Below are 15,981 nucleotides of genomic sequence, written 5' to 3'. Positions count from 1 at the left end.
TCTAATTGCTTGATGGGGGTTCCCGGTGTTCTAGCATCTTGCCAGAAGTTAGGGGTTTGTAACCCTAAGTCCTATTCAGGAGGTTCCTATTGGACTGGTTTCATCCACCGTTTGGCCTACCCTCACTAAGCATGGAGACTAATTGACGTAAGTCTGAGAAACCAGGTTGGTAAGTTTGAATTTCAATGTTCAATTCTTCAGCAAACTTAGAGGGGGGGCATCAATCACCTTAGAAAACTTCTTAACTGTGGCTCCCAATTCAGCTTAGTTCAGGGACTGTAAGAAGCCTGCAGTTTATTTAGTACCTCAAAAGACCTAACTTTAAAGGAGCAGGTTTTAAAAGGTTCGGGAGAGGAGGGATAGGGGATTGGTTCAGAGGAAAAGGGAAGATCAGCAGAAAGAAAATGGTGCTGGAGGCAGGGCCTGAGCACAAGGTGGTGGCCACATGTCTGCAGAGAAGATGAGGGAGATTTAAAAAAAAAAAAAAAAGGCCTCGGAAGCCATTTAACTTCTTCTTGTAGAAATAGTATTTTGCAAGAGAATCCTGAAAACATTTGGAAGCCTAAGGTACCAATTAAAATATGCATCCCATTTTGTTTGTATGTTTTTAGGAGCTGTGGCTTTCTAACTTTGAAAAAACAAGTTTGGGGAGACTGAAAGTTCCCCACAATGGTCATTGAAGTTCTAAAATACTTTTGGTTAAATCCATCCATTTAGTTAGAAATGGACGTGAGGAGGGATCCTGGTCTTTAAACATGCAATCAGGGTCCAGTGGGGTGGGGCACCCTAAACACATTTTGATGGCTGGGATCCCATTTCTTAGAGGTTTTTCTCCAGGGTAAGAAGAAAAATTCCTAGACAACACAATTTCAACAGTCACAGCCTCATTACAAAAGGAATTGGACCGAAGACCAGTACAGTTCCAGTAAAACGGCCCAATTCCAAAAAGTGGACCCAAAGGCCAGCACAGTTCCAGTAGGATTGGTCCAGTTCCAAAAAGGAGTCAGACCAAAGGCCAGCAGAGTTCCCGTAGGAACAGCCTGGTTCCAGAAAGGAATTGGACCAAAGGCTAGCACAGTTGCAACAGGAACAGTTTGGTTCCAAATAGGAGTTGGACCAAAGGCTAGCACATTTTTCACAAGGAACGGTCCAATTCCAGAAAAGAATTGGATCAAAAGCTAGCTTAATTCCAACAGGCACATTTCCAACAGGAATAGTCTGATTCCTAAAAGGAGTCAGATTAAAAGGCCATCGTAATTCCGACAGGCACAGTTCCAACAAGAACAGTCCAGTCCCAAAAGAGGAGCCAGACCAAACACTGGCACAGTTCCAAGGGGTACAGTCTGGTTCTGAAAAGGGATTAGACTGAAAGCCCAACGAGTACTCTCAGAAAGAACGAAGTCTGAAAACAGGTCCCATATAAAGCCTGGAGAGCTCAAACACGGAGAGTGGAGCCTGAAATCTAGAAGAAAATTACCCCCAAACCCCACGGCCAGCGAGAAAGCAGTGGACCCAGTTGGCTCTGTGGGTATCCCTACCTATTACCTTATCAGCCTTAAAGTTGTCGGGTGACTTCTCTGGATCCCACTTCTGATCACCGAGTAATGTTAACCTTGAAAAGAAAACTGTCTGTTCTTTTACCAGCAAAACGGGTTTAGTCAGAAATAACAGAATTGCATTTCAGAACAGAAAAGCTATGACAAAACCATAAGCAAGTCAAACAAAGGAAAGGAATGCTCTTTTTATGGAGAAGAGGGAGGAGGTTGGGAGGGGTTGTTCTGAATGAAAGTCTCTCAGAGAAGAGTGAGAGTTAAGGGAGATGACAGATTCTCATTGGCTGAATTGCTGAAGTGGTCAATTTCTCATCGGAAATGTGATATATTCTGCCCATTTTTGGACTTGATTATTTGGTTTTGGGCGTTGAGTTTGAGGAGTTCTTTATAGATCTTGGGTATCAGCCCTTTGTCTGTGGTGTCATTTGCAAATATCTTCTCCCATTCCGTAGATTGCCTCTTTGTTTTGTTAAGTGTTTCCTTTGCTGTGCAGAAGATTTTGATCTTCTTTTTATCGCTTTTGTTTCCCTTGCCTTTGGAGACCTGTCTTGAAAGATGCTTCTGTGGTTGATGTCTAAGAGATTACTGCCTGTGTTCTCTAGGATTTTGGTGGATTCCTGTCTCACTTTGAGGTCTTTAATCATTTTGCGTTTATCTTTGTGTATGGTGTAAGAGAATAGTCAAGTTTCATTCTTCTATGCATAGCTGCCCAATTCTCCAAGCATCATTTATTGAAGAAACTGTCTTTTCTCCATTGGATATTTTTTCCTGCTTTGTTGAAGATTATTTGACCTTAGAGTTGAGGGTCTATTTCTGGCTCTCTATTCTGTTCCATTGATCTATGTGTCTGTTTTTGTGCCAGTACCATACTGTCTTGGTGATCACAGCCTTGTAAGATAGCTTGAAATCAGGCAACGTGATGCCCCCAGCTTTTTCTTTTTCAACATTTCTGTTGTGCCCAAGTTTTGTGTCCAAGAGACCACCAAGGAGCCAACACCGATGGAATCACACGAGGGTTTATTCAGCAAGCTTGAGCTTGGGTCCAAGTATACCCGGCACAGCGGAGCAGGGACTTGGACCCCCAATCTGGTTACAGCATGGTATTTATGTGTTGTTTTGGGGGATTTCCAATAAGTGGTGTGGACTCTGTGTCTCCAGGTCCAGTTCCTGATCGCGTACTGGGCGTATCAGTCCTGTAGTTGAGCCGGGCCACACACAGGTGGCCAATGAGATTGCAACACACAGAGAAAGCTGCACAGTCATGCTAGGTCACATACGGGTGGCCAATTGAACTACAGTTCACCCCATAGTAGCTATTTGAACTAGCCTATCACCTTGGTCAGAATTGGCTCCCAAAAGCTGGGGCCTACACTCCTTGGTAGCTAGGGAGACAATATGCATACTCCACTGATTGGATGTCTCCACCTGACCTGACCCATCCCTGCATTCGGGCTGTTATCTCCCCCTGAGACTGGTTTCCCGGACTTGCTTTTAAGTAATTTCCTGGGGGGGGGGGTCAGTTTAAGTTTTACTGCATAAACAACAAAATGGCTGTTCAACTGAGGTGGGGCCTCTCTGGCTAAATAGGCCCTTACAATTCCCTTGGCAATTTGGTGTCTCTTCTGGTTCCATACAAATTTTAGCATTGTTTGTTCCAGCATTTTGAAAAATGCCAGTGGTATTTTGATTGGGATGGCATTGAAAGTATAGATTGCTCTGGGCAGCATAGACATTTTAACAATGTTTATTCTTCCAATCCATGGGCGTGGAATGGTTTTCCATCTTTTTGTGTCTTCAATTTCTTTCATGAGTGTTCTGTAGTTCCTCAAGTACAGATCCTTTACCTCTTAAGTTAGGTTTATTCCGAGGTATCGTACGGTTTTTAGTACTATTGTAAATGGAATCGATTCTCTAATTTCTCTTTCTACAGTTACATTGCTAGTAGTGTATAAGGAAATAACTGATTTCTGTGCATTGATTTTTGTATCCTGCCACATCGCTGAATTGCTGTATGAGTTCTAGAGATTTGGGGATGGAGTCTTCTGGGTTTTCCACATAAGAGTATTGTGTCATCTGTGAAGAGAGTTTGAATTCTTTGCCAGTTTGAATACCTTTTATTTCTTTTTGCTGTCTAATTGCTATTGCTGGGACTTGTAGTACTATGTTGAACAATAGTGGCGAGAGTGGGCATCCTTGTGTTCCTGATCTCAGTGGAAAGGCTCTCAGCTTTTCCCCCATTGACAATGATATTTGCTGTGTGTTTTTCATAGATGGATTTTATGAAGTTGAGGAATGTTTCCTCTATCCCTATACTCTGAAGAGTTTTAATCAGGAAAGGATGCTGGATTTTGTCAGATGCTTTTTCTGCATCAGTTGAGAGGACTATGTGGTTCTTCTCTCTTCCCTTATTTATGTGTTCTATCACATTGATTGATTTGCGAATGTTGAACTACCCTTGCATCCCAGGGATAAATCCCACGGGGTCATGATGGATAATCCTTTTAATGTACTGTTGGGTCCTATTTACTAGGATCTTGGTGACATTTTTGGCATCCTTATTCATCAGGGATATTGGTCTGAAATTCTTTTTTTTTTTTTTTAAGATTTTATTTATTTATTTGACAGAGATCACAAGTAGGCAGAGAAGCAGGCAGAGAGAGAGGAGGAAGCAGGCTCCCCGCCGAGCAGAGAGCCGGATTCGGGGCTTGATCCCAGGACCCAGATCATGACCCGACCCAAAGGCAGAGGCTTTAACCCACTGAGCTACCCAGGCGCCCCTGAAATTCTCCTTTTTGATGGGGTCTTTGCCTGGTTTTGGGATCAAGGTAATGCTGGCCTCATAGAAAGAGTCTGGAAGTTTTCCTACTGTTTCTTTTTTTTGAAACAGCTTCAGGAGAATAGATATTATTTCTTCCTTGAATGTTTGATAGGATTCCCCAGGGAATCCATCAGACCTTGGACTCCTGTTTTTTGGGAGGTTTTTGATCACTGCTTCAATGTCTTTACTGGTTATGGGTCTATTCAGGCCTATTTCTTCCTGTTTCGGTCTTGGTAGTTTATAGGTTTCCAGGAATGCATCCATTTCTTCCAGGTTGCTTAATTTATTGGCATATAGTTGTTGATAATAATTTCTGATAACTATTTATTTCCTTCATGTTAGCCATGATCTCTCCCCTTTCATTCATAATTTTATTAATTTGGGTCCTTTCTCTTTTCTTTTGGATAAGTCTAACCAGTGGTTTATTGATCTTATTAATTTTTTTCAAAGAACCAACTTCTAGTTTCGTTAATGTATTCTGCTGTATTACTGGTTTTTAATTCATTGGTCTCTGCTCTAATCTTAATTATTTCCCTTCTTGTGCATGGGTTAGGCTTAATTTATTGTTGATTCTCCAGATTTTTACGGTGTAAAGATAGTTCGTGTATTCAGGATTTTTCTGTTTTTTTTGAGTGACACTTGGATGGCTATGTATCTCCCCCTTAGGACCACCTTTGCTGTATCCCATAAGTTTTGGATCAATGTGTCTTCATTCTCATTAGTTTCCATGAATTGATTAAGTTCTTCTTTGATTTCCTGATTGACCCAAACATTCTTGAGCAGGATGGTCTTTAGCTTCCAAGGGTTTGAATGTCTTCCAAACTTTTTCTTGTGATTGAGTTCTAGTTTCAAAACATTGTGGTCTGAGCATGTGCAGCCACTTTTGAAAACAGTGTGGAGGTTCCTCAAAAAATTGAAAATAGAACTACCCTATGACCCAGCAATTGCATTACTGGGTATTTACCCCAAGATACAGATATAGTGAAAAGAAGGGCCACATGCACCCCAGTGTTCATAGCAGCAATGTCCACAATAGCCAAACTGTGGAAAGAGCCAAGATACCCTTCAACAAACAAATGGATAAAGAAGATGGGGTCCATATACGCAAGGAAATATTACTCAGCCATTAGAAAGGATGAATACCCAACTTTTGTATCAACATCAACATGGACGGTACTGGAAGAGTTTGTGCTAAGTGAAATAAGTCAAACAGAGAAAGTCAATTATCATATGGTTTCACGTATTTGTGGAATATAAGGAATAGCATGAAGGACATTAGGAGAAGGAAGGGCAAAATGAAGGGGGAGAAATAGGAGTGGGAGACAAATCATGAGAGACTGTGGACTCCAGGAAACAAATGGAGGGTTTTAGAAGGGGGGAGTGGAAGAATGGGTGAGCCATGTGAGGGGTATTAAGGAGGGCACGTATTACATGGAACACTGGGTGTTATATGCAAACAATGAGTCACGGAACACTACATCAAAAACTAATGATGTACTGTATGGTGACTAACATAACATAAAAAAAATATATATGAAATGAAAAAAACCTTTTTTTAAAAACAAGTCGCTAGCAGCAGTCTTAGAAGGATCAATAGGAGTTTACCCTGAGGAACCTGCCCCCCACATAGCACGGACAGAGGCAGGGGCTGAGGACAGTGACATGGGACAGCGTGCCCTGTGTGGGGACCAGATGAGCCTGGGACAGTGCCGAGAGGGGGCAGAGGAGCTCTGGGGCTTGGAAAGTAATTATTTTCCAGCCTGTGTTATGGTCCCTTGGAGTACATTAAGGTTTGAAACTCAATTCTGACTGTCCCAAGAAGGATATTTAAAAGTTTGGCTCTACCCATCACTCTACTCTTCCTTTTAAAAGTAATTGGAAAACAAAAACAAAAATCTTAGAATCACCCACCCACCTCCCAATTCTTTAAAAAGCCCACAATATAACAATCCAGGCAGCATTACTGATTATAACTTGCCCAGAGAGGTTACCCTAATAATCCTTTGAAGTAAAACTTTGCTTTCAACCTTCCCAAATATACCAAATAGCTATGTATATATTTCTCTCTGTGTTTTCCCCTCATTAAATTCCTCAGATGTAGGAGCCAAAGGAAGCCTCCCTCATGCAGAATCAAATTATCTGTGTTCCACATGTTTAGTTTTTAATAATAAAATAAAATTAAATGAACACCCCTCCTCCCAAAAAGAAAAACGCAATATATGTCTTTCCCTGTTGGGATCTGCCATGGATGATACTTTTCTGTTGATGGTTCTCTGTCACAGTCTGTAATTGACAAGTCTTCCTGTAATTGACATTGAGTAGTACTGCTCCCCCTCCCAGCCTCCCCTTCTAGCCTCCTAAGTCTATTTTAGTAAAGTTTCCCTTTACTGATTTTCTTAGTTGTGCCGTTAATTTTTGTCTTAAGTGCAATTTCTGTTCTTTCATCTTGAAAGGGAGTCATCCAAGGCTAGCCATTATACTAATAAGACAATCAAGAGCTCTCCATAAACAATTTGTTTTCTTTCAAATGTAGCCAATTTAAAGGATCCACCATCTGGCCATTGGTAAGTAAAATCTATTAATAGTGATTCAAACCAGTAAGACTTTTAATGGCTTAACCAAAGATACAAGAGGTGTCCCTAGAGAGGGCATAGGTGATGCAGCCCCCATGATCCAAAAGTTCCTAAGAAAGCAAAGGCCTTCATTGCACAGGCAGTAAGGATGGTGTAGTGGAAATAGTGTCTCTGGTCTCCCGCAAAGACTTGAGGTGCCCCCAGCCACAGATGTGCCTATATCACAGGCATGTGCTACTGGAATGGGACTTTTCAGCACTAACAAGCAGTGAAGGTTGAGACAACAAAGGTTCCTTATGGTCTTGGACCTCTTATGACCAACGTTCCTGAGAACTGGCACGGTCAGACGAGAGCGATGAGGGACTCTGTAAAGCAGCTGTGTCAGAACACAAGGAATCGCATGTATTTTCCCTGCTTTGAACAGAATGGGATGACTTACCAAGCCAAAACTTCACCCAAATTTTTGTTTAATTCCCTACATTTGGACCCGCAGCCTATCCAGTTGTCCACCAGAAGCACACAGGTATGAGCATCCTTCAAAGCTTATGCCAAGCTCTCAGGACATTCAAGATGAAAGGAGATCTCATCTGGTTTTTCTTCTGTTTACATCAACAGCTTTAGCTAAGCCTTGGATCTTTGGAGCCAAACTAATATTAGGAGGGATGTGCCATGGAGTTGGGGCTTGTTTGGTGTTTTACAGTGTGTCTTATTGCATGGAAGTTTACTCGAGGTTGACACATGACCTAGTATCAATCTAACCCATCCTGTGACCAACATATCCTAACACAGGAGTCTTTGAGTTAGGATGCCCTGCATTCTAACAGCTTCTAATTGTGTGACCCATGCCCACCTATATTTTGTGGCTTTGGTTTCTAAGATGTCCCTTAGCAACAGCCTTCCCTTCATGTGTCCATTAACCTACAACAAGGTTTATCTAAACAGATGCTAGCCCAGCAAGAACCTTGAACTCACCAGTCTGTGAGTTTAACTGGAACAGCAAACTTAAAGTAGGGACTATGCTTGCATTCTTACCGTATGTTTTTTTTTTTCCTCTTTATGACAAACAACACAACAGATAGATAAAAACAAGACCATCTCTGGGAGGAAATGGATTAATAAAACCAAGAGTACTCTACCAAACTTAGTAAGAGTTGCTAAGCCCAAGGAACTAGTTCTACAAGTATTTTCTCCTGCTAATCTAAATTTAGAAAAAAAAAAAAAAAGGACTGTCACCACTATTATTCAGTTGAACTCTGTAGACAGAAATTCTGGGAGGCTGACATAGTAAGAAAACTTACTTTCTGCTGGCTGTATGTCAGATGCCCAAGGATCTCAGCTGTAGCAATACTAGGGCAAGCAGTTGTCCAGAAAGTTAAAGTGTCCTGCTGACTGTGCCCACTGTTGGGGAGGAATAAATGCTGTTCTGCCTTGCAAGGTTCTTCTAACTGAACTAGGCAGTAAATTGATGTGAAACAGATTAACTGAAAATTAACTGTAATTTTGTATGTACAGAGGATCCACATAGACGTGAGAGTCTGAAGTCAGGCACAATAAGTTATATATGTCATTGTGAACTAAGGAGAAGGGTAAGGGTCTGGGACTTCAAAGGGAAGGAATGCAATTCACAGGAGGATGAAAAGTTAATGCTTACTAAACAAATGTTTTCTGGACCATTCAGAAACAACCAGACATAGAGAGAGCTTTGATCAGATAGGCCTTCTGATTCCTTACTATATACCATCTTAGTTCATATTATAATGTAGTTATCTATGATTGCAGCTCTCTTCTTGGAGCAGGTCCTCCATCTAAATTTAGGCAGTTGTTGGGGGGTGGTTATAGGGTCAGAGTTTCTTCGTGAGTCTTTTGGGCTTTGATGGTTATCAGCTAGGCATAAGCTGCATGCCAAAGTGGTCCATTTTGGGGAGGCCTGATACTGGCTCCTACAGAGACAACTCACTCTTTCTAATGAAAATGATCATTGGAGTTATTGAGATCACTGGGAGAGTGTATGAAGCCAGGGACAGTCCTCCAAAGCAATAGCATTTAAGGGATGATCAATTGTAGGAGCCAAAGGAAAAGTGCTCTAAAAAATGAGGGGGTATTCAATGCTGTTAGGTATTCTCCAGCAGTTAGGTAAGATGAGAACTGAGAAGTGTGCTTTAGACTTAATCAAAATGTTGTTGATAGCTTTGGAATGAGTGCTTTCATGAGAACAGTAGTGGGGAAGCAAAAGATAACTGTAAATATAGTCATTGAGAAGGATCATGGAGTTGAATGCGTTTATTTGTGTATTTTACAGAGGGAAAGTTTTGAGTATGTCTAAATGCTGGAGGTGAGGGACCAATGAAGCAAGCTATGGATAAAGAAGGAGAGGTTACCTACCTGAATAGGGTCCTCAAGGACTGAACGGTTGCCTCCAATGGGAGGAGGAGCATGTCTCTGATTGGGATGCGTTATCAGTGTGTTTAAGAAATGTGTGGAGGGATGCCTGGGTGGCTCAGTTGGTTAAGCAGCTGCCTTCACCTCGGGTCATGATCCCGGTATCCTGGGATCGAGTCCCACATCGGGCTCCTTGCTTGGCAGGGAGCCTGCTTCTCCCTCTGCCTCTGCCTGCCACTCTGTCTGCCTGTGCTCACTCTCGCCCCTCTCTCTCTGACAAATAAATAAAATCTTAAAAAAAAAATGTGTGAAACTGATGTGGGCAGACGTGTGTTGGAATCAAGACATCTCCACTTGCTAATTATGTAACATTGACTAAGCTGCTCACTGTCTCCAGTGATTATGGCTATTTCTCTTACTGAGCACTCCCTATGATACAGGCACTAACCAGTGAAATAGGGTTGGGTTGGGTTGGGTGGTGGTGGTGGTGGTGGTTGTTATTATTGTTGTTTTACATAGGAGAATGCCAAGGCTGCATAGCTTAGTGGAGAGAACATGTTTGTTAAAGTAAGTTAGACCAAGGCCGAAATCTGTGCAAGAAATTGAGAAAACCCTTATATGATAATTGACATTTTTTTTTGTGAGCAGGAGACAGAGTATAGCTGAAGCTAGGGGGAAAGGTGGGGAAGCCCACTGGGTAAACCATGTAAGGAAAGGAAATTCAAAATAACCAAATATTTTTCTACTTTATGTATTTTTTTAAATGATTGATTGGTTGACTTGAGAGAAGAGGAGAGAGAGCACACACAAGCAGGGGAGAAGGGGCAGAGGGAGAGGGAGAAACAGACTCCCCCACTGAGCGGGGAGCCCATATGGGGCTCAATCCCAGGATGCTGGAATCATGACCTGAACTGAAGGCAGACACTTAACTGACTGACCCACCCAGGAACCCCATTTATCTACTTTAAATAATCCTTTCAGTGATGTCATAGAGTTGACAGGTACTAGGCAAGATCTTACAGATTCAGGTAAAGAAAAGCCAGTTCAAACTTACTTAAATAAAAAGAGACTATTTTGTTTCAAGTCACTTAAAAATTCTTCAGCTGGAACCAAAGCATGGAGTGTGTCCTACCCTCCACCTCCTCTTTCTCCCCATATTTCAGCTGTGCTTTTTTTTTTTTAAGATTTTATTTATTCACTTGAGAGAGAGAGAATGAGAGAGAGAGAGAGAGAGCCCATCAGCAGGGAGAAGGGCAGTTTCCCCACTAAGCAGGGAATTTCTAAATTTCTTTTTTTTTTTAAAGATTTTATTTATTTTCCAGAGAGAGAGGGAGAGAGAGCAAGCACAGGCAGACAGAATGGCAGGCAGAGGCAGAGGGAGAAGCAGGCTCCCCGCCGAGCAAGGAGCCCAATGTGGGACTCGATCCCAGGACGCTGGGATCATGACCTGAGCCGAAGGCAGCCGCCCAACCAACTGAGCCACCCAGGCGTCCCAAAGCAGGGAATTTCTTACTGAAGATTTTTTTCATTTTTGCTAGAATTTGTTGTTGTTGTTGTTGTTGATGTTGTCTTCACAAGGCTGACTCTATCCTCGTAATGCCAGAGATGGACAAAGTAGCACCAGCCTTTAGCAGTCCTAGATGTGCAAAATCTCCCTAATGAGCACTTCTTTTCTTAATTGCCCTAGAGAAGCACCAAGATTGGACTCTGATTGGCCAGGCATGGGCCATATCACCGCCCCCCCCCCCCCGGACATTGGGAATACATCTGGAAATGCGGTACATACACAGAACACACACACACTCCTTCCCTCCCTCCCTCCCTCTTGGATTAATTTAGGAGAGGGAAGAATTTCCAGAGGATACAGTAGATCCTTTCACTCAAAGAAAGGACAGTGGGCAGGTGAAAACACACATTGATCATCTGTACCCATGTTCTGCAGACTGGAAATATGTTTTCTTACATTGTGTTTATACTTAAAAATTTCTTACTGAAGATTTTTTTCATTTTTGCTAGAATTTGTTACTGGGATTTAATAAATACATTCAGTCCATGATATACGACATTCTGACATTTAAGGAATAATGATTCTCTGTACTCTTCTCTTTTTATTCCTCTCATTTCCTGATGTTTCTTTTTTAAGTCAGGTAATGCACATGCACATTTCCACTCTCTCTTAGAGGAGATTTAGAACATAGAGGAATTAAGATTGACCTTGATATGAGTTGATTGGACATAAATCTTAGAGAATCAAGTTGGTCTTCAAAGCAGTAAAAGTATTGTGAATCCAGCCATTAACTAGAAAAAGGCAGCCACATCCTCTTTACCTATTTTCTGTTTCAATTTCCTATATCTTTTAGCATTTTCTTTGGGTGAGTGGCCATATCAATCAGAGTTCAGTGCATAAAATAGAAACCACTCTAGCTATTATTAGCATGAAGGGATTTAATTTGTGAGATTACATGTATACAAAAGAGACTAAGGTGCGTACTAGGCTAGGCCTCAGAGGATAATTTCTAGAATAATGACCCACTTGGGAAGCTCTGGGGCAGTCAATGGAAATTGAGGTAAAGATGTATGTTTTATAGCTGCAGTCCAAGGTGAGAAACGAAGAGGCCACCACCAGTTAACCCTGCCATGATACTCAGAAAGCTAGAAGACTCCAAACACAGAAACTTCAATCTCCACCACTGTGCTTGTTAGTAGACATACCCATTGGGAGTTTACCTTTCAGATCTCAAATGAAGGTATGTATTCATAGACTCTAACTCACATGCAAAACCCCAGCTGTGAGGGTGTCTAGAAATGTCTTTTTAGCTTCCCAGCCTTTCCAACTAGGTGGATGGAATAGAGGTTGAGCAGGCTAGTCCACAGTTACCTGTCGCAGTGGCTTAGGCATTTTCTTTACTTTTGCTGGGTTTCTGGCAGGAGTGGTTGGATTGTTTGTGTTGGGAATAGGCAGAGGAAAACTGAAGAACAGTTGCTGCTTGGAAAAGGAAATGTCGAAATGCAAACGTTCAGCTCTTAGAGTTAGCCTGAACCTTGTTTCAATCTTTCTGTTTTGTTACGGATTTAGGGAAGTCGCTAAAACCAGACCAACATAGCCCTGTTTCTGTGGGTCATCTGCAAGAACTGGTGTAGTGTTCCTCATTCACTGCTAATGGTGTTCACTACAATGGGATTTCGCAAGTATCTTGAAGGCATGACCACAAGAGGGGCCTCAGACCAGTGTCATTAGCCTTTCAAGACCGTGAACACTGCATACTCAGCTATAGCAAAGATGAAAATGGGCCCGATTTGCTCTTGATCCACATGTCTGAGGCTGTTATGGGGTTGGAAGTCGTGTACAGGTGAGTAGGGTGGAGTGTTTTTCCTAGGGCCCTGGTTATTCCATATGCTGTTTTATAGATGAAGAAAGTAAGCAACTAGGGGCAACATATCTTTTAAAATTTCAATTCCAGTATAGTTGACATACAGAGGTATATTAGTTTCAGGTGTGCAATATAATGATTCAACAATTCCATATATTACTTAGTGCTAATCAAATAAGTGTACTCTTAATCCACTTCTTCTGTTTCACCTGTCTCCCCCGCCTCCCCCCCACCTCTGGTAAGTGACCATCTGTTTGTCCTCTATAGTTAAGAGTCTGTTTTCTGGTTTGTCTCTTTTGTTTTCCTTTTGTTCATTTGTTTCTTAAATTACACCTATGAGTGAAATCATATGGATTTGTCTTTTTCTGACTGGTTTATTTCACTTAGCATTATACTCTAGATTCATCTGTATTTTTGCAGATGGCAAGATTTCACTCTTTTTTGTGGCTGAATAATATTGCATTTTATTATGTTTGTGCGTATATGTATATATCCCACATCTTCTTTACCCATTCATCTATTGATGGACACTTGGGCTGCTTCCATAGTTTGGCTATTGTAAATACTGCTGCAATAAACATAGGGTTTCATATATCCCTTAAACATAGGGTTTTTTATATATGAGTTAGTGTTTTCATATTCTTTGTTAAATACCCAGTGGTGTGATTACTGGATCATATGGTAGCTCTATTTTTAACTTTTTGCAGAACCTTTATACTGTTTTCCACTGTGGCTGCACCAATTTGCATTCCCATCAACAGGGCTTGAGGATTCCTTTTTCTCCACATCCTCGTCAATACTTATTGTTCCTTCAGTTTTTAATTTAAACCATTTTGACAGGTATGAAGTGATGTCTCATTGTGGTTTTGATTTGCATTTCCCTGATGGTGAGTGATGTTGAGCATCTTTTCATGTGTCTGTTGGCCATCTGGATGTCTTCTTTGGAGAAAAGTCTGTTCATGTCTTCTGCCCATTTTTCCATTTTTAATTGGATTATTTGGTGTTCAGTTGTATGAGTTCTTTTTTTCTCTTTTGGGGTGCATGTGAGTGGGGGCGTGGGGGGGCAGAGAGGGAGAGAGAGAATCTTAAGCAGGCCCCACATTCAATGTGGAGCCCAACATAGAGCTCAGTCCCATGACCCCAAGATCATAACTCAAGCTGAAATCAAGAGTCAGACACCCAACTCAACCACCCAGGTGTCCTGAGTTGTATAAGTTCTTTATATATTTTGGATATTAACCCTTTATCAGATATATCATTTGCAGATATCTTCTGCCATTCAGTAGGTTGTCTTTTAGTTTCGTTGATGGTTTTCTTTGTTGTGCAGAAGCTTTTTATTTTGATATAGTCCCGACAGTTTACTTTGGCTTATGTTTACCTTGCCTCAGGAGATATTGCTATGGTCAATGTCAGAGAAGTTACTGCCTGTGCTTTCTTCTAGGAGTTTTATGGTTTCAGATCTCACATATAGTTACCTAATCCATTTTGAGTTCACTTTTGTGTATATTGTGAGGAAGTGGTCCAGTCCAGTCTTCCGCATGTAGCTGTCCGGTTTTCCCAATGCCATTTGTTGCAGAAACTTTCCTGTTGCATTCTGCCTCTTTTGTCAAAGATTAATTGGTCCTATAATCGTGTGTTTATTTCTGGGCTCTCTATTCCGTTTCATCGGTCTATGTGTCTATTTTTGTGCCAATACCGTACTGTTTTTATTACTATATCTTTGCAGTATATCTTGAAATCTGGGTTTGGGATACCTCCAGTTTTGTTCTTTTTCAGAGTGGCTTTGGCTATTCTCATTCTTTTGTGGGTCCATACAAAGTTTAGGATTGTTTGTTGTAGCTCTGTGAAAAATGCCGTTTGTATTCTGATAGGGATTGCATTAAATCTGTAGATTGCTTTGGGTAGTATAGATAGTCTAACGATATTTGTTCTTCCAATCCATGAACACAGAATGTCTTTCCATTTCTTTGTGTCATCTTCTATTTCTTTCATCAATGTTTTATAGTTTATAGAGGACAGGTCTCTCTCCTCTCTAGTTAAGTTTATCCCTAGGTATTTTGTTATTTTAGGTTCAGTTGTAGATGGGATTATTTTCTTAATTTATCTTTCTGCTGCTTCATTATTAATGTGTAGAAATACAATGAAGTTCTGTACATTGATTTTGTATCCTGTGATTTTACTGAATTCATTAATCAGTTCTAGTAGTTATTTGGTGGAGTCTTTGGGGTTTTCTATGGTCTTATGTCATCTGCAAATAGTGAAAGTTTTACTTATTCCTTACCAATTTGGAGGCCTTTTATTTCTTTTTGTTGTCTGATTGCTGCTAGAACTTCTAGTGTTATGTTGAATAAAAATGGTGAGAGTGGACATCCTTTGCTTCTCCCTGACCTTAGAGGAAAAGCTCTCAGATTTTTCCCATTGAGTTTGATGTTCGCTGTGGGTTTTTCATATAAGACCTTCATTCTGTTGAGATATGTTCCCTCTAAATTTACTTTTTTGGCAGTTTTTATCATGAATGGATGTAGTACTTTGTCAAATAATTTTTCTGCATCTATTGAGATGATCATAGGTTTTGTTTTGTTTCTTTTTAAGATTTTATTTATCCGACAGAGATCACAAGTAGGCAGAGAGGCAGGCAGAGAGAGAGGAGGAAGCAGGCTCCCTGCTGAGCAGAGAGCCCAATGAGGGGCTCAATCCCAGGACCCTGGGATCATGACCTGAGCCGAAGGCAGAGGCTTTAACCCACTGAGCCACCCAGGTGCCCCGAAATGATCATATGGTTTTTACCCTTTCCCTTATTGATGTGATGTATCACATTGATTGATTTACAAAATATTGCACAGCCCTAGGAGGAGTCAAGATGGAGGAGAAGTAGCAGGCTGAGACTACTTCAGGTAGCAGGAGATCAGCTAGATAGCTTATCTAAAGATTGCAAACACCTACAAATCCAATGGGAGATCAAAGAGAAGAAGAACAGCAATTCTAGAAACAGAAAATCAACCACTTTCTGAAAGGTAGCACTGGCGGAGAAGTGAATCCAAAGCGACGGGAAGATAGACCGCAGGCGGAGGGGCCGGCTCCCGGCAAGCAGCGGACCAACGGAGCACAAAATCAGGACTTTTAAAAGTCTGTTCCGCTGAGGGACATCACTCCAGAGGCTTAACCGGGGTGAAGCCCACGCAGGGTCAGCGTGGCCTCAGGTCCTGCAGGGTCACAGAAGGATCGGGGGTGTCTGAGTGTCGCAGAGCTTACAGGTATTAGAACGGGGAAGCTGGCTACGGAGACGG

General features: G+C 41.5%; 1 protein-coding gene across 6 annotated transcripts in view; it reads left to right on the top strand.

Moving 5' to 3' along the window:
• The window catches only part of LOC125095732 (proline-rich protein HaeIII subfamily 1-like), a 95,404-nt gene that overhangs the window by 48,440 nt on the left and 30,983 nt on the right, over positions 1-15,981 (top strand). For 2 of the 6 annotated variants that reach the window (XM_047722175.1, XM_047722169.1), the window contains 2 exons: positions 9,244-9,317; positions 11,912-12,045. The exons of 1 other annotated variant lie outside the window; for it this stretch is intronic. In XM_047722175.1, the coding sequence (XP_047578131.1) occupies positions 9,244-9,257 (14 nt within the window). In that variant the 3' untranslated portion in view covers positions 9,258-9,317; positions 11,912-12,045. Of the gene's footprint in view, positions 1-9,243; positions 9,318-11,911; positions 12,087-15,981 lie in introns of those variants that run through there. 3 more of the 6 variants (XM_047722173.1, XM_047722172.1, XM_047722171.1) reach the window with 3 other exon arrangements.

This window comes from Lutra lutra, chromosome 3 (assembly GCF_902655055.1).
Source record: "Lutra lutra chromosome 3, mLutLut1.2, whole genome shotgun sequence".
Classification (NCBI taxonomy): Eukaryota; Metazoa; Chordata; class Mammalia; order Carnivora; family Mustelidae; genus Lutra; species Lutra lutra.
Note: the sequence above shows the minus strand (reverse complement) of the source record. Positions and strands in the feature narration are given on the sequence as shown.